At 35.0% G+C, this 20,378-nt stretch overlaps 1 protein-coding gene across 1 annotated transcript in view; it reads right to left on the minus strand.

Moving 5' to 3' along the window:
- Positions 1–20,378, minus strand: part of ADGRL2 (adhesion G protein-coupled receptor L2) — a 286,203-nt gene that overhangs the window by 68,766 nt on the left and 197,059 nt on the right. The window contains exon 4 of the mRNA XM_080801458.1: positions 16,614–16,827. Coding sequence (XP_080657584.1) covers positions 16,614–16,827 — 214 coding nt within the window. The remainder of the gene's footprint in view (positions 1–16,613; positions 16,828–20,378) is intronic.

The raw sequence follows: 20,378 nt of genomic DNA on the forward strand, positions 1-20,378 counted from the left end.
ATAACTGAACACCTACTCATAAGCATTCAGTCTTCAGCATATTAACCCAAAGAGCTCTTTAAAAAAAAGAAAAAAGCACAGATCAAGGGAAGTGTCCTCTTGCTACATCTCAGTCTCAAAGGAAAGAAATTATCAAACAATAGACAGATGACAGATAGAGATAGAAAGTAGACAAATAGGAAGGAAGGAATGGAGGGAGGGAGGGAAGGAGAGAGAAGGGGAGGAAGGAAATGAAAATTTTATATCCACCTGTGATTCTGGCACTAGAAACAGCAATATAAGACATATGCTGCTATAGTCTAGATATAGAAATACCTACAATTTTCAAAGTATAGAAACACCTTAAATATACCACATCCAAACAATATGCAGAAGGAAATTAACAAATGAGTATGAAATTATGCATTACAGTTCTCTGCCATAAAAAGGGCGAACTCACTTGCTGAATTAATAAAGAATCTAAAGCCCTAGTGTCATTTTCCATGTTCACATTACAAGGTTAAAAATAATTTTTAAAATATATTTTATAGAATTTTGAGAAACATGAAGAACACAGTCTTTGAAAGATCCTTCCCTCCTTGGCCTAAGTACAAGAAAAGAATTTATAGTGCCCAAAAAGAAGAAAGCTATGAGATGCTTCATGGTATAGGAAGTTTGAAAGGGTGAGGTCAGAAGTTGAATAATTCCCTAAAACAGACCTTACTCAGCATTCCCTCAACATATAGTACATCTTCCTACCTCAGGACATTACCATCACTTTCCCTTCTCCATCAGGTTTTAGTAGTTTATTGTGCTGAGAGATTTGGTATGATACTTATTTCTGCACACATCTCATCTTCATCATGAGACTACATCTTTAAGGGGCTCATGCCTGCTTTAAGAATCTCTGAAAACATGCAGTGCATAATGCTGTGACTTATTCCACAATTTATTAACTCCATAAACATAAACTACAAAATATATTTGTAGATTTACAAATATATATCCTTACCAGTTGTTCATAAATACCATTACAGAGTTTGGCACATTCGCTTGTACATCATATAGCTCAGGAATTATTTGGGAGCATCAGTCAATGAATGAAAGATAAAATATAATTTTCAGAAGTCAAGTATAGTTCCACACCCATATGACAAAAACCAAATTAAAACTTTCCTGATTTACATGGTCTGGGTAGGTTTTTAAAAACAAAGAAGGCAGACGCTTCCATTCCATGTTATACTCCTAGCTGAATTAGCTTCATATCAGTAACTTGTCTGAAAGGCTCAGTTCATCGTGACCCATAAAATGTTAGACTCAAGAGCTTTTAATACCACTAACACCATGTACAGGCTTGGGAGTACAGGGCTGTGTGCTGTGAAGCAGCAACATCATGCCTCTGAAAGCTGACATGCCGTCTTAGGCCACAGATATAAACAGGGGAGCATATTCAATAATGAATGTCTAGGAAACCATCTTTATCACTGCAGACTAAAGACACAATGTATACCTTATTACGTTGTACATATTAAGATCTATGAAGCTATTTAAATTTTGTTACACATCTTATAAAAGTTACAGAGATATGTAATATTATCTTAATTTAGTAAACTGTATTTGAGGTTGTGTAATTCATAGCTAGGGAGTGTTAGAATTATTTTTATTTGCAAAAAAAAATTCTAATCCTTAAAGTTCTACACTTAACACATAACATTACAGATTTTATGTTAGGAATCATAGTCAATTTATTAAGTGTATTTGATATATCACTATTAAGAAAAAGAAACACTAGAAGAGCTTGCTACTATTCTTATCTTTGACCCTTCAACTTTTCCATTTCAACAACCTCATTAATGTCAAAATGCCATGAGAATGTTGGCCCACTTTTAAATCTCTACAGCCTGGGCAAGGCAAAATCTTTTGAGTTCAATCAGGAGTGCTTTCTTTCTGTATTCAGCTAAAAAGCATAATAATACCACAAAGGTCAGAATATTGCCTTTATTAAAGAAAAAGGATCACATGACAAAGATAAAATGCCATCTGTAGACCAGAACTGGACAATGGGTGGGGTGGGGGTTGAGGGAGTTGAGGGGGGTAAAACTATTTTAGTTTTTAATTGCTGTATTCCTACAATGTGTGTAGCAGGTCCCACTGACAGGACTTGTTTTTATATTTATTAGTAGTACCTTTCTTAGGTAACATGGGAAGCACAACTGGAGGCCCAGATCTCTGGAAGGCTTACTGCACTCTTGGAACTATCAGGGAAGCAGAATTGCGTAGAAGTCTAATGTGGCTGCAACAAAGGCGCCACAAATTCCTTAGGGAGGGAGCTCTGGAGTTAGGAGAGTGCCCTTCAGAGCTGTCTCAAAATGAAGCAAAGGATGAGGAGGCCGAGCCTTTGTACTCTGGCAATCAGTGAGGGCTGCCTCTGGGGAGAAGGGTTTCAGATCCCTTTAGCCCAAGGCAGGCTTGGACGGGGACTCACTGGGAGCCCAACAGCAGGCTGAGGGAAAGAGTGGCCGGTCCTGAATGGGGAATCTGAGGGCACACCACAACATCCACTACCACACCGTTATTGTAAAGAGTTTAATGAATTGTTTTCAAAAACAGTTCTGTTAATGATACTTCTCATTTTCACAGATTTTATTGCATTTCATCTTCTTGTACACACTGACATGTCAATCCTGTTTACTAAGCGATATTCAATGGGTTTCCTATAGAGCAATGAACCTTAACAGGCAGCTTTTAATTGGCCCACATAGGCAACCGCATTACTATTAATTCCACAGCTACCGCATAAAATAAAACCATTGCTTCTCAAACTCTAGAGCAATTAGACCTCTCGGCTATTTGGCTAACTCTGCTTCGTGATACCCAATGCAGTTAATTATATTTTTTGATGTTAATAGTCTCTGTCAGTCTCAAGCATAACTTCTCTTTGATGAATATTTAAATTATATTTGAATAAAAAATAATCTTGGTTACACTTCATATTCAGTAATCATCACAGCTTAATAAAGGTCTACTCGTCAAGGGTTGAAATAAATGGCAATGCACATATAAAGGTCTCAAATCAACTTATCAGATAATGTATTTGTAATGACCACTATTTATCTTTCTGTCTAACATACCTGTTTATACACATTTTCAAATAGCATAGTCTCATTCACCTAACAACTCACAAACAGATTTCAAAAGTTACTTATAAACATTTTTTAAATTATATCTACAGAAATCCATGAATTAACAATGAGAACATCTTAGAACTGTCATAAGATAATTTAATGTATGGAAAAAATCCCACAAATTAAAACATATCCTAGCAAAATCGGCATACTTTCTCTTGCCTCTTCTTGCTACATTGTTTTGGCAAGTTCCAAGACTAATAAGAAAAATAAAAAGGTTTGATTTACTAAAACATTTTTTGATTATGGATCTTACAGAAACCCATGAAATAATTACTGAAGAAAAGTACTTAAAAATATATATATATTTTTTCTCCATATAAAGGCTATAATAGGACTGTGGGATGAGGGCAAAGGAAACTTCCAAAAATGGGGAATAGGGAGAATGGAGAAAAGTATAAAAGCAAAGCCTATTAGTACAATTTCTTTAAAATTTGTTTAAACCACATTTAGTTTAAAATGCTCTTCATTTAGCCTATATCATAATAGAAAGGTTTTATATAAAACATTTAATGTAAACTGTGAAAAATAGATTTATCTTAAATCTTTTATTTAATAAATAATGTTTTATTATCTTATCTACTTAATATCCCTTAATAAATTTGTTAAGTTTTTAATTTTTCACATTGTCATCCCAAATTCTAAATCTTCAGACTATAATGTAGACACAATGAAATAAAATAAAAAAAGATACAATGAAATGTCCTGAAATGCGTACATCAAGCTGTGAATGTCAAGTAGAACACTGCCAATTTCTCAAAATCGACATATTATAAATAAAAAATGATAGGGGTAGATTCAAGTTTTGTGAGGTCCAAAGCTCAAATTAAAGGGTACCACTTTAACAAAACAAACAAACAGAAAAATTACAAGTAGAAAATTAGGTACCAAAGTGAATAGTTATTTAGGAAAAAAATAATCACAATGAACAACACATTTTTAAAAACAACCGTGTATCATAAGCAACAAAATCCAGAGACCTGAAATAACATTTTAATAAATTAATTGCCAGCATTCCTTTATGACATTTTCCTTAATAATTTTTTCACCACAAATCCTACCATTGTCTCATATATAACAATTTCACAGTGTCACTTTCTATAATTTTGGTTTTCCTCTAGAACAGCTGCTCAGAATTTGTTGTTTATTACTGATGGTTTGGAAACATAAAGTGAATGCCTACAATGTCACAGGTGCTTGTGTTTGTTGAACTGCTACAGCCTATGCCCCATGAATACAGGTTTCCTGGTAAATTCTATTTTATCTGCTACTCACTGAAAAACAGAACAATATGTTGTTTTATAATTTTAAGTGCTATACCTGAAATGTTGTCCATGTACTCCCCCAAGAATACATAGGAGAGAACTTCTGTTTTGATTAGTTATATATGAGAACCAAATCCCCCACTTACTGTTTAACACAATTAATAACTGAAAAGATTCCACAGACTAGCTTCTGGCTCCCTACATTTCAAACATTATCTCTTCTCCACTTGCCACATATTTCAGGTGCCATCGGACACATTCAAATTGTAATATGACATCTGGCCTTGCATATTTATGTCACAATCAGTAAGGCAATATAATGAATAATAGGCGTAATTCTAGAGGCCGTTTCTTCTCCAGAACAGCTAGCAATAACTAAACTGTACACGAGTGTCTGCAGAAACATAAAAATACCTCACTGAATCCAAACTGAACTTATCACCAACTGAACCTCTACTTAGCAGAATCCCCGTAGCTCTTGGCTACTCCTAAGTGACCATAAATGAGGAGAAGTGTAACAGAGAAGAAGTCAGAGAATGAAATCAAAGCCTTAAAAGATTGTGTTTAAATATCATAATTCAGCAAACTTTACAAAAACATATGATCCTTTGAGCACACTGGTAGGGGCCCCAGCAGTGTCTCAGAAGAGCCTGGCAACTGAATGGCTCTAACATTTAAGATGTTTTAGCTTCATGGTAAATCCAATTTTAGGAACGGTACTATTTTCACAAATTACAGGTGAGTTCAATAACAATGACAGATCTCTGGTCTGAAAAAAATGAACAGAAAAACCACTGCTTGGGCACCAGGGTGGCTCAGTTGGTTGATCGTCCAGCTCTTAGTTTCGGCTCAGGTCAGGATCTTGGGGTTGTGGAATCAAGCCCTTATCAGGCTCTGCACTCAGAGCGGAGTATGCTTGAGATTCTCTCTGCCCCTTCCTCTCACTCTCAAATAAATAAATAAATCTTAAAAAAATAAATAAATAAAAGAAAGACCACTGCTATAATCTCAAGACAGCTTATACAGAGTGACTATCATTTCAGACACTCTATTTAAGGCCTGGGGAGTGTGTTTATGTGAGTTCTAAAATCATGTCTGTGTTGGCTGTATATGGCGTGAAGAATATTGGGAAAATGGGGAAATGTATTAAACAATACACTTGACTGATTTATATGAAATAAATATCAAGACTACAGAATCACTCACTTCATTTCTTCAAAACCTGATTTTTCCTAGAAACACCAGAAATATTGGGTCCAAACCTACTGTGGAATAGCAAGCAGCATTAAGAACTATAACTAAATTGCTTTATTTGCTATGTATTTTTCAAGAAAATACATAGCAAAGTAAAAAGAACAGGTCTTTAAAACCTGTAAGACAGATAAATCCATAATGCTATCAGAAACCTAATTAACCACAATAATTATCTTTAGACTACATACAGAGTAGTATATTGATACTTAGTGTTTTTTGGTACCACTGCTATTGCTAATATGGTCCAGGTATAATTTCATGATATGATATATAGAAAAATTAGTAAGCCCATAATAAATGACAGCTGAGCTCTGCTGAAATAATTTAATATCAAATATTTTTCTCTCTACATTTGATAAAATTAGCCATTAGAATATATTATAAATGATATTGATTCACAATTGCTACCTGCTTTTGAGTGGCAAAGCAGAATTCCTCATCTCCTACTAAGAATCCTTACTTCATTTTCTTAGTAGGAGATGAATAAAAAAAAGACTAAGGATTTTTTTTCTCTACCAAATAACATGTAAGTTTTTCTTTATTTCTTACTTAGGAATCTGAATAAAATAAAAAAGAAAGTTAGAATGGAAGATTCTCATTTTCACTCAAAATTATATTTTATTCTCATTTATTGCATAATAAAATATATTAAATAATCAACAGTGTATTTTCAGGCAGTGAATTTTTGTCAAAGTCTTTATGAATACATGTATTAATTTCCTGGTAATAAACATGCTGTTAAGAAGTTGCAGTACAGATAAAAAACAACTCCAAATTCTTAAGTGAAGTTAAAATTCACAGTTTATTTTTATAATGATAGAAAATACATATTACATTGCACTTCAGTAGCATTTGGCTATGACTTTTTGGTAGGGAGTGGGAAGAGAAAGCCAAAGAAAAAAAGAAAAAAATAGTGAATATGTCTTGATTTGAAAATCTAGTAAAATATCATTTCTATTCTCTATAATTGAACAAGAATCTATTTTTTGTTTAAAGTATAACTTTTTTAAAAGACGCTTCTAAGCATATTTATATATGACACTAGTAATATGCCATCAGAGAACAGCTAAACACGAAAAAGAAATCACACTTCAATATAAAACAAAGTACTCATCGGGTATTTGAAGCTAGTCTAATGTAAGCAGATACAGTGTGCTTTCATTTAGTTATTTAACATTGATTATGTAGTACATTTAGGTAATATAACACTAAATTGAACTTTGTTTCTCTCAGTTAACATAATTAATGTTTTAACTGACTTTGTAAATAGAAAGCAATATTTTAGTGTGATGAAGTCAGGAATGTTCTGAGTAAAAACTACAAGGTATATGACATTATATGTGCTATTGAGATACCATTGTAAACTCATCTGAAACATCTTTCAAATGAGAAAGCAGGAGTAAATAATACTGAAAACTATGAAAAGCATTATGAACAGATTATTTACAATAATACTGAAATTTGTATGTCAAAACAATGTTCACATTTGCTCTTATTTTATTTCTTTACCTCTCCACTTTGGTTTTCAAAAATAAAGACAACTTCTAAAAATAAAAACTGAAGCAAAATTACCAGTTGAAATGTGATGTCTTTCCTTTTGAGAACTAATTTCAACTAACTTCCCTTTTCTCTCATCTGACCAGAATCCAAAACAAAAATCAAATTCAAACTTTTAAAGTATTATTCAGACCTCTTACTTCACTGAATAAGCCTTAGGAAATACTGAGGTTAGTAATGTTTTGTCCTAAGGAAAATTAGTCCTGGCTTCCTTGACCAAAAGACATAAGATAAAAGGTTAAAAACCCACATATTAGCTAGAAGTACCAGAGAAAATGGGCAATTCACACTTATTCTCTCAGTCCTCATTAACCAGTAGAATTGTTTCACTAATTTTCATTTTAAAAGGAGAAACAGAGGACCCTGTAGGGCAGAATCTTTGATGTGACATTGTTTCTTTCTTCTACATTTGATATCGTAAGGGATAGTTAGATTATTTGTCTTCTAAGCCATTTTACAATTTATTAGTCTTTCTTGCACAGTAAATGTGAATGTTTAATATGTTTCATGTTTATTACTGCCAACAGTCTCCCCTTCCTACAATGAATGCTTTGGTTTAAATACCCATCAGTAAGTGACATGCAAAGTGTGTGTCCAATTAGATAGACCAATTAGAGCTTTAATGGTTATTTATTCCTATACTAAGGTTCAAGAGTCTATACTAGTAACCTCCCAATCCTTGGCCAAAGAGAGATGCTTGTAATTCAGTTAGCAGTCTTAAAACAGCTTGGCCAAGAGTAAAAGAATTAGTGGAAATGCATCACCTAACAGAAAATAACCTAATATATTGCAGAGAGATGATGAGTTAGTAGCATCTGAGTTGTTCATTTTCCCCAGATACATTTCACCTTAATGGACAAATGGCTGATAAATCTGACACCACAGATAGATAAAAGCACTTGAGATAAACAGCACAAAGGTAAGAATGTAGTTCTTCAGAAATGGCAGGCTTAAATCCTATGAGAAGGAATAGGTTCAATGAATAAAAACACTAAACAAGAGAAAAGTATCCCTGACCAGTATTTACAATAATGCAAGAAGAAAATACACAAAACTCCCAAATATTACAAAATATCAAATTAGGGGAAAGGTAGATTGGCGTATTTTTTTCCTTCTAAAAAAGTTCCATTAATAAGAGGGATATGAATATTTAGAAGCACAGGTTTTAAATGTATTGATAACTATAAAGAGAGACCAGAAAACAGAAAAAATAATTAAACTCTCATACAGCTCTGACTTGGATACAAAGCTTCTTTACAAAGACTGAATGATCAATATAAAAGTTGAGAGGGTTGTATGTCAAGGAAAATATACCCATACTGAAATCTATAATCATGAAGTCTCCCAGAGAATACTGGCAGAACTGTGACTGCATTCCAATGGATTTTCTTGGTTAAATTGTGAGAAGCTTCCAATCTCCATCAGTTCTCATAGGAAAATTTTGTATGTATATGTGTGTATTTAAGTATCTCTTTTAAATATTTTACACATACTTAATATCTTACCAGTGTACTTGAAAATAGCAGAAACACGTTTTTAAAACCTAGGTAACAGAATGATTATTTAAGACTAGTTATCACTAATAATAAATTCTCATGCCATTAAGATATTAGCTAATAAGATTCTAAGTATAGACGAATTGAAGTTTCAGTCCCTATTGCAAAGCACTCAACCTTTCTGAAGGTTCACAAAGTGAAAAGAGGGATATCATGTTGTCACACCTTCCCAAGTATATTTTTAAAATAAGTGAGGAGAAAATACATGCTGCAGTGTGGACAAAATGTACTGAATGCAATGACAGTTGATTCCCTGATGTAATGAAAGGGAACTAGAATATGATGAGTCCCAAGTTCCTCAGCAGTTCTAACAATGTTATTCAATAACTCTCTTAAAATAGAAACAATCACATATGTCTCCACCACTGACCCGCACAGAGAGTCTCTCGTTATGTGCCTTGACTGGTAGCAAGAATGGGAGGTGGAAAGGCAGAGGAAAGATTCTTGTGCTTATTCCACACTAAGGTATGCTGGTCCTTTCCATGGAGCCTTCTAACTACATGCTGAGAATATGCACTAAATTTCCGAAACTCACTCTGCATTCACTACAATGGAACAAGGCATGGAACAGAATAGGTAATGCACCTACATATATAATAACACGTTCCTTCGAATCCTCATACATGCAAGGAACTGTCACCACTTGAGTTGCTGTTGGATTGACATGTTAAATAAAATGTAATTATGCTTGGTGATAATAGGCTGGGACACTGATAGGTTTAGAAAAGGGAAATTCGAGGATACAAAAGTTACTGAATGGGATATAGGACGGGAAGGGATTAACCTGGTTCCTAGATATTTGAGCTTATCTCCATCACCCCAACCAATGTGGAAAAGATCTAGGCTCTGAAATAAGTTTTGTCATCTACATATTTAGCTTCATTTAATGAAATTGTACCCAAATTCTAGAAGCAGATCTTTTCCCTTTAAGACAAAAGTCCCTGAATTGTACCCCTACTTTAAAAATCTAGGTCGTGTATTTATTCATTGAGGGCTCTGTGACTAGGGAAATACCTAATTCTTCTAGTCTAGGCAAGGCTGAATGCCATTTTCTTGATTTCTGTTCTGAAACTCTACCATGAAAACCCTATGTATTCTTTTATATGGGCTGTCTAGAAAGAATAAAGATCTTCAACACCAATAAGAAGAAAGTGTACATCTTGGTGGGGCACCTGGGTGGCTCAGATGGTTGAGCATCTGCCTTTGCCTCAGGTCATGATCCCAGGGTCTGGGGAACAAGCCCTGCATCGGGCTCCCTGCTCAGCGGAGAGCCTGTTTTGCCCTTTCCCTCTGCTGCTCCCACTGCTTGTGCTCTCTCGCTCTCTTCTGTCAAATAAACAAATAAAATCTTAAAAAAAGAAAAAAGTGTACATCTTTTATACTTTACTATTATTATTTTACTATTGCTATGACTATTAACTTTGCTATTGGCTTTATGAGACATTATCTTCTTGTGCCTGTCCCGGTTCCTTTGATGGCAACTTTACCTCCTTCCCTTACATTTCGGTGTTCTCTAGAGTTTGCATGCTCTAACTACAGAACCTCTGTGCATGACATCATCCTTTCACCAGCAACTGTCAACTTTGTGTTTATGTTTGCTTCATCTATATGTTCTTTCACTAGTCTTGTGAGTGCCAATTCTATATAAACAACTGCTTGCTGAACTATTTATTTATATGCAAACTTGCTCCCAAAAGAAACTTAAATGGGTAGCACAACAACCAAAAATACACTGACCTTTATTTAATAAGAAACATCATGCAGTTATGCTATGAGGTTCTAGCCAGTTGGGTCTACCTGGGGGCTAAAATTTTGGCCAGAAGCTTTAGAGGAGCCAGACTAGTTCTCCATGTCTAGGGCAGTCCTTTATTCTCCTTGGGCAATTCCAAAATGACAACAGCCTATTTTTTAATCAATTACACAACATAAACCTTTCCTACAGTAAGATAAAACTAAGGCATGTATCCTTTCTATCTTCTTGAAGGGAATACATATTAATTTCAGAACCTCTTTGCATTGATAGAAGTACAATGACGCATATCTGGTAGCATGAGTTAAATCTATAACTCATCTGATGTAAAAACCTCACCTACCCATGCCCATTCAACTAACACTAAATATTGAAAAAAGTACATATTTACTTTCAGATCTCTAAAACAAAGTGCTAAAAACTTAAGGGCACATTACAAAACATCGTTTAAGGCAGGAAACTCCCTTGATCAGAATGGGCAGGCTCTCAGAGTGAAGAACATGAACAGAGGGACAGCCATAAATGACACTAGATGATGATCACAGATACAATTCAGCACATCACTTTAGAAACTAGATTGTACCTGAGGGTCGCAGGAACCCGATTTTATTGGGAAATTCTAATTTCCTTATTAGTCAAATACTTCAGAGCAGTAGTAAGGTTTTTTGCTTCTGTTGCTTTAATGAAAGCAAAGAGCGGAAACTGTTGTACAATTTTTTAAGGTATCTCACGATAATTATCTTCAAAAAGTGCTAAAAACTTTATCTTTAATGGTCATTAATTTATTATATATTTTTTAAAGATTTTATTTACTTGTCAGAGAGAGAGAGAGAGAGAGGCAGAGACAGAGAGAAAGAAAGCACAAGCAAGGGACAAACAGGCAGAGGGAGAAGCAGACTCCCCACTGAGCAGGGAGCCCCACGCAGGGACTCAATCCCAGGACCCTGGGATCATGACCTGAGCCGAAGGCAGACACTCAACGGACTAAGCAACCCAGGAGTCCCTTTTTTTTTTTTTTAATTAAGATTTTATTTATTTATTTGTCAGAGAGAGAAAGCACATCCTGATTTTTAATGAATTTATTAAGTTTATTAAAATACATAGCATTTTAGGGACAAATTTCAATTCTCACTTGCTCAGATGAGCCATTTGTTGTACTTATAAGACAAATGTACTATCAGTTTCATATAGAGCCTTCGTTTCACACTTTTGAATGAATAGGAAGTAGAAAGTGGAATGAAGAACAATTATTAATATTTTTACCACCACTACAGCCAAAATTATGAGTATTTATTTACTTGGCTTTCAACTGTTGAAGTGATGACAATGGAGAAAGTACCTCCATTTCACCTCCATTTCACCCTCCATTCAGGGGTGAAAAAACCTTGAAATACAATACAAACATATTTTAATCTCAGTAGTATTGAAATTAGTGTTTATCTCCATCATTATAGTTTAGAAATTTAATAGAAAACTTCAAGTGCTTTTATTAGAGTTTTCTATAGAGAATTTATCTTATCTCAGAGCAAAAAATGTCTCTTTCCTACATTATCAAATGCCACATTTTCTGACAATTATAAATAGAAAATTTGCTAAATTATTAGAAATTTGGTAAAAATAACTCTTACTTTTATCTGTAAACACTGAAAGTATTTTTCGATGAAAAAAACAGGCATATACTTAAACAATGGGGTGCCTGTCTGGCTCAGTCGGTGATGTATAAAACTCTTGATGTCCAGGTTGTGAGTATAAGGCCCACATTGGGCAGAAAGCTTACTTAAAAAACAAAAATAAAAACAAAAACCCCAGGGCACTCAATTATTATTCAGTAATTAATTCAGCTGCAAAAATGTTGTCTACATATTTTCTTCAGTTTTTTGAAACTTCATACTGGTCAAATATGATAGACTAAAGGTTTACATTTTGACAAAGACAGAATGAAGTACTTACAAGCTACTACTATGAATCTCATTTTTAAGTCCTCTTAACATCGTCTTCCTCACTAAAGTGTTCTTGTTTAAACTGTTATTGTGCTGACTAAATAATTATAAGCCACCAGTATAATACAACAATTTAAAAATGGGGGTCCTACAGCTAGTTTTGGAATTAACCCCTTATTTGCACTAGTACATCATAAATCGTTCAAAACTTTTTTTTTTAATATTTTATTTATTTATTTGACAGACAAAGATCACAGGTAGGCAGAGAGGCAGGCAGAGAGAGAGGGAGGAAGCAGGCTTCCTGCTGAGCAGAGAGCCTGATGCGGGACTCGATCCCAGGACCTTGGGATCATGACCTGAGCCGAAGGCAGAGGCTTTAACCCACTGAGCCACCCAGGTGCCCCAAATTGTTCAAAACTTTTGATAGTAAGGGTACAGTGAACAACTGTGTGCTTCCAAAGAATTTAAATACTCCCAAAATTCTAGTTCCTTTTAAAGTATTATAAAAAATGCAGTCCTGCTTTTATAACATGAAACAATGAAAATAACAGCTTGTACATGTCCTATGTAATTATATTTAATAGATACAAATGTGATGTAGACCTATGCATTTTGTTAGATATTGAACTATGTATTTAACTGTAGACATCCACAAACAACGATAAGTTACCTACAATGTACAGTCCCCTCAAAGCCAACTCTTCCAAACCCTTTCTTTGTACCAACTCCTCTGATCTTTGCTTGTCAATTTTGTAAAAACAGATAATTGCACATATTTCTCTACTTCCCACTTCTCTCTGGCCTACTTCTGAATGCTCATCTAATACCAATCAAATTAAATTGTTCAATTATTAAACAGTTCAACATGTAAAGAATGGATAAATGGTCCATTATTAGCGGCTGCCTTTACTGTCTCTCTAGCACGGGCAGTTCCCCAATTTTGAAACACTATGTGCAAATTGTTCTATTACAATTTACTGGAGCACAGGATCCATTCTTCCAAAGAAGGTAAGTTATTTTTTACGGTTTATTTCACAGGCCAGATTCCAAATGGTACACAATAGTGAACTTCTGTTTTAAATTTTAAAAACCTTTCTCAAGTACCATTTATGCAAATAAGATTTTGTCTTAACTTTTTAATAATGAAACCTTAAGAACTAAAATTAAAACATTTTCTAAAAAGATCTTATTTTTTTCAAGTAATCTGTACATCCAGTGTAGGGCTCCAACTCACAATCTTGACATCAAGAGTCACATGTTCTACTGACTGAGCCAGGCAGGTGCCCCCAGAATTAAATCATTTTGATGGAAAAACTTTGGTTCTGATGGAAACCAAAATAAAAATCTGATGAAATCTGTTCTCTGGTTTCTTAAAAAAATTTTGACCAGTATTAACATTAAAGAAAAACTATTTATAATGTGCTACTTATAATATGGCCAATACATATTCTTTATGAAATCAGAGATTTTACAGCAATTTGTACCCATATTCTTATGACATGGATTTTTTTTAAAGATTATATTTATTTATTTGACAGACAGAGATCATAAGAAGGCAGAAAGACAGGCAGAGAGAGAGGAAGGGAAGCAAGCTCCCTGCAGAGCAGAGAGCCCGATGCAGGGCTCGATCCCAGGACCCTGGGATCACAACCTGAGCCGAAGGCAGAGGCTTTAACCCATTGAGCCACCCAGGTGCCCCTGGCATGGATTTTTTAAAAAACAGTTTTTCTACTTTTTTTCTTCATTGCTTCTTAGCACCTTCTGATGTTTTCATTTTGCTTACACTAACCAGACCCCAGTCTAGAAATTTTGCTATTCTACTTTAAGGTACACTAATAAATAAGCTAAAAAGTTAGACAAAATATTGTGTCTAGTGGAGGGAAAGAAGCAGGAGAAGAGGGTGAAGGCTTTGAAAGAAAGATGAAGGATTTTCCTAGTAAACAAAATACAAAAGCAATAATGTATAATAAACTCTGTGATATTTAAATGTTCCTTCAGAGAGTTTCTGTGTTCCAAATAACTACAACTGCTGGATATTATTGTATCGTTTGACCATAACTAACCACGATTTTAATATCTTATACATAAGAAAATTTTAATTAAGATGCCAAGTGTAGCAAAATTGAGAAAAGAGAAAAAAAAAAAAAAAGAGGTCAGGAGTTAGGTGCTCTGTAGTAAGGCCGAGAAAAAGCAATATCCATTCTTAGCAGTTTTTTTGGTATTCTATCTATATGAAGGAAGGTAATTATCCCCTTAAGAGATATCATTTATCTATTTTAAATTTTATAACACACCTTCCAACACACATCATTTTCAGAAATCTTTTTTTGTTTTTAAAGATTTGAGAGAGAGAATGAGAGAGAGAGGGTAACAGGAGGGGCAGAGGGAGAGGGAGAGAGCTCAGAACCAGACTCCGGGCTTGATCTCACATCCCTGAGATCATGACCTGAGCTGAAAACAAGTCAAGACACTCAACTTAGGGAGCCACTCCAACACACCATTTTAAAAAACATAATATTAATCAATGAGATAAATATATGGAAGGAGAGAAAGACAGAAAGCACACTATTTGTTTTCTTAACCTGAACTTGCTGGTTTTGTTTGTTTTTTTTTTGAAAGCTGTTTCAAGAGAATGAGAAGACAAACCACAGGCTGATAGGAAATATTTGCCAACAGCCCTATCTGATAAAGAATTGTTACCCAAAATATATAAAGAACTCTTAAATGAACAATTGACTAAAAAATGGGCAAAAGACCCGAAAGACAACTCACCAATGAACATATATGATGGCAAGTAAGCATATTAAAAAATGGTCAATATGACATGTCACTGGGAATGCAAATCAGAGCTATGACACATCACCACATACCTATTAAAAGGGCAAAATTACATTGTATGATACTACAATGGTGGACACATGCCACCATTATAAATTTGTCACAACCCATAGAATACTCAACACCAAGGATAAACCTTCACATAAACTATGGACTTTGGATGATAATGAGGCATCAATGTGGGTTCATCTATTATAACAACTGAGCCACTCCAACACAGTACGTCAGCAACTGGGGAGGTTGTGTCTATTGCAATAGAAGTATGGTAACTCTACTTCCTCTGCTCATTTTTGTTGTAAAAAATATTAATCAAAAAATTAAGGACTGGGGTGCCTGGGTGGGTCAGTCAGTTAAGCGACCAACTCTTGATTTTGGTTCAAGTGTTGATCTCACTATTATGAGATCGAGCCCCATGTCAGGCTCCATGCTCAGCAGGGACTAGGGTTGAGGAATCTTTCTTTCCTTTTGACCCTGCCCCTCCCTGCTCTAAAATAATAAATTAAAAAATTTTTTAAACATTTTATTTATTTATGTGAAAGAAAAGGAAAGTGTGAGCAAGAGAGCACGAACAGGGGGAAGGCAAAGGCAAAGGGAGAAGCAGACTCCTCACTGAATAGGGAGTCTGATGAGGGACTCTGTCCCAGGACCGGGGATCGTGACCTGCACTGAAAGGCAAACACTTACCCAACTGAGCCACCCAGATGACCCTAAATAAATCTTTTTTAAAAAATTAAGGATGAGGGCGCCTGGGTGGCTCAGTCGGTTAAACGGATTGCCTTTAGCCCAGGTATGATCCTAGAGTCCCAGGATCAAGTCCCACATCAGCCTCCCTGCTCAGCAGGGAGTCGGCGGGTTCTCCCGCTGACCTCTCTTCTCTCATTCTCCCTCTCTCTCTCTCAAATAAATAAAATCTTTAAAAAAAAAAATTAAGGACCAATTATGCCAAAGACCCAGAGAGTTATACATTCTTAATGTTACAAAAAAAATTCCAAAATTCTGCAGACCTAAAAAAAAGATTACATTTGGAATATCATTCTTACTCTGTATTTTATGATATATAAAAATCAAAGAAAGGTATTACATATTCCTTCTGATATGTCAAACTATATAAAAATGATATAGAGATTTAAATGTAAGCTTAAAAGGAGAAATCAACATTAGTAGGTAAAAGCCTCATTCAGTTTTTGGGCTGAGATATGGACTCTATTCATCTACTTTGGAATTATTATAATAATTTTACCAGTTTGGATGCAGTAGCTAAAATGGGATATTAACACATAAGTATTTACCTTTGAGTCATAATTTTGAAGGCATCTGGGAGGTAGCAGTCTGTATTCTCCATCTGAAATGGGTCAGCATCACAAATCTTGTCATCTGTCCGACCATAGTTAGCGCTCTCAATCATGATGACATCACTGCCTGGACATCGCAGATCTATAGAATAACCTTCACAGGATAATTCTCGCCTAACTAACCCGAATGGTAAAGCTGCTCTGCTGAAACCTTAAAAATAAAAGAAAAAAAAAAAAAAGAAAAAAGAAATTAAAATCAACACATTTATGAAATATATTATTTTAACAAGGCATTTCAAGTAATATGATTCATGTCTACATTCAAGAGGTGTCACGAAAAGTATGTTTTTTAAGTCATCCATTCACACATTAAATAATTCCTTGACTCCTTATGTCAAGAATTTTTTAGTTTTTTAAATATGTATCTTTAGCTGAACTATTCACCTGCATAATTTAAAATTACTCAAACAAAATATTTTCTGTATAAACTAATCACAAGCAGAAACTAAATGACTCTTTTTGAGTCAATCCAAAGAAAAATGACCAATTTAATCAATGGATTTATAAATAATGATGTTTTACAAATACAGACTGGAACAACTAATCAAGAAACAATCTTCCTTTAGGCAGTGGAATAAAATCTCTGTATATAATGACTTTACTTTCTCATTTAATGTAGACATATTAATTGCTGTTAGTAGCATTATCTTAAAAAATACTTTTGTCTTAGCAGTTTTGCACCCCCTCCAAAAAAAAACCGAAGATACTATGACAACAACATACTTATGGCACATTAGCTTATGTCAATTTATAGACACTTTATTTAAAAGTGACATCAATGGACGCATGCAGCAGCTGGGCATTCAAAGGCGTCAACACCTCGTCTGACAAGATGAAAAAAACCCAGGAAGGGCAAAATTTGTCTAAGAGTCACTTTTGTCATCTACAGAACGGAGATGAAACACCTGTGATGTGACTTTTCCTACCTGGGTGACTCTAAGATAAGATCATGTACATTAACTGTGCTCAATTAAAAATGTTATATGAATGTAAGTGTGGTGTATTAGAACGAGTACAGACACCTTCTGTTCATGAGTGCTGAAAAAGATCTGCAGATGGAATAAAAGATTAGGATTTTAAGTTGCCAACCAGGGACCCATGAAGTAGTAACACAGCGTAGGACAAAGGGTAAACCCAGAGAAAGCCAGATGTGTGAGTGAAGTCCATCTTCACTATGCTGGTGTTCTACCTATGGTTTGCTACCACTATCAAACACTTCTCCAGCATTGCCTCAATTTTGTATTTCAATTTTCTAACCTGTCACCATCTCAAACATTCCTGTTATAAAAGACTAGCATTAATTTTAGTATTTTTTCTTATCTCTATCCTTTTAATTATCCCGCATCACGTAAATTATCCTTTATGTCTCTTTTTATAGGAAGAAAACCTGACATTCAGAAGTAAACGGTTCCAACTTAAGAACTTCAAGTTCAAAACTAGGTTATGTCCAGGTCAATCCAATGTCAAAACTTGATCTCTTTTAACTGTATTGTATACTAATTCAATGAAAAAAGTCACCTGGTAAAACATGTACCTTCTTCCTAACAGGTAAATAATCCTCCAGAAGGGTAACTGGGTCACACTTTGATAGGACTTAAAAATCACCAATTCTGGGGTCCCTGGTGGCTCAGGTGGTTAAGCGACTGCCTTCAGCTCAGGTCATGATCCTGGAATCCCAGGACCAGGTCCCACGTTGGGCTCCCTGCTCAGCGGGGAGTCTGCTTCTCCCTGACTGTTTGGTACTCTCCCATTCTCTCTCTGTCTCTCTCTCACTCTCTCTCTCTCTCTCTCAAATAAATAAATAAATAAATAAAATCTTCAAAATAAAAAATCACCAATTCTCAGACTTGACTGAGCTCTTGGTTCTACTGAGAAAACTAAAGGTGTAATTGGAATGATGAGAGCAAAAAAGGATGCAATTTGGAGCACAGAAATCTTCAGAGGATTGCAGCCCACCCCAACCTTGGGAGATTTTACTAAGAAGGCTTATGGTCTTATGAGATTACTACAAATATGTGGAGAGGTGCATTATCAATGAAGAAGGAATAGAGAAATGGAGCTAGACAGGAGCTCCTGGGAGGTCCGACTTCCAGCTCAGGTCATGATCTCAGGGGATCCTGGGATTGAGCCCTACGTCAGGCTTCGCACTCTGTGGGGAGTCTGCTTTTTCCTCTCCCTCTGTGCCCCTGACTCACAGTCTCGCTCAAATAAGTAAATAAAATCTTTAAAAAAAAGAAAAAAAGAAATGGAGCTTAACAAATGTCAAGACAGATAGTAAATAGGCCAACCTTTCGAAAAGTTTATTGTGAAACCTCATAATGAAAGTTTCACATGTTTTTTACTGCTTTTTTCTGTTTTCCGATACTGTACTGCCTCTCTAATTCAACTTAAACTAGTATTCTTTTTTTCTTTTTTTAAACTAGTATTCTTATATTTGTTTTTCATAGAAAATATGCTTTTAGGGGCGGTTGGGTGACTCAGTCAGTTAAGTGCCTGCCTTTGGCTCAGGTCAAGATCCTGGAGTCCCAAGCCCCCTGCTCCCTGCTCAGCAGGGAATCTGCTTCTCCCTTTGCTCCTCCCCTCTTCGCTTCCTCTCTCTCTCAAATAAATAAATAAATAAATAAAATCTTAAAAAATAAATGCTTTAGAGCTTCACTTACTGCAATGGCTAAAGCTTTGTGGAAATTCAAACAAGCAACATACAAAATTTTGAAGCACAGAGTATTTTAAAGGCAGAGATATTTTGTAATTATAACTCCTTAATAAATGAGAATAAATCATATTACTAGAAAATACTGTGAATTTTAGAACACATTAGAAGACTGGCTTGGAGCTATAACTCACAACTTCCACTACTTGTCAAAAATATAGGATTGAGAGAGACTATGGACTCTGAAAAACCACCTGAGGGTTTTGAAGGGGCGGGGGTGGGAGGTTGGGGGAACCAGGTGGTGGGTATTAGGGAGGGCACAGATTGCATGGAGCACTGGGTGTGGTAAAAAAACAGTAAATACTGTTACGCTGAAAATAAATAAAAAATTTAAAAAAAAATATATAGGATTGACTATGAAGCATTGTGGTTTTTAAAATAAGCCCTTAATTTTTGTTGCTGTTGATAGTATGCAGGATTACAGTTATTAAGGTTCTAAGTTAATTTTTCTCTGCTTTTAAAAGATATTTAAGAAATTGCATTGTTGAGTGTCCTGCTGTTTTGGTAATTCAGAGAAAGGATTTTTAAACCTTAGTTATAGTCATCCAAACAGGTAAAGGAAGAAAAAAAAAAAAAAAAGAAGGAAAAGGAGACAGAAAGATCTGCATACTTTACTAATTTAGATTTCTAATGTAGAATCTTCTGGAGAAGAGAGATCATGGTGCTTACGCTTTGCAGAGAACTAAATGAGTTCTTAATAGTGAATATTGCTTTATTAAATGCTACAATGTCTATTGTTTTGAATCACAAGTGTTCTTTATAAATTCTTACTCTCTCCCCTCTGCTTCCATTGAACTTTATACTTCTTCACTAAAGTGCTTTTTGTTACCACACAGTACTATGCATATTCATTTTTAATTTATATCTTCCCTGCTAGACTATGATGATAGAGTTCTTATAATTCCAACGCCTAGGTGGGTACGTGACACGTAATTCCAACAAGTATTATCAAACCAAAGCTAAACTGAACTGGTGTTTGTTAAAACCATAAA

This window comes from Martes martes (assembly GCF_963455335.1).
Source record: "Martes martes genome assembly, chromosome: 4".
NCBI lineage: Eukaryota > Metazoa > Chordata > Mammalia > Carnivora > Mustelidae > Martes > Martes martes.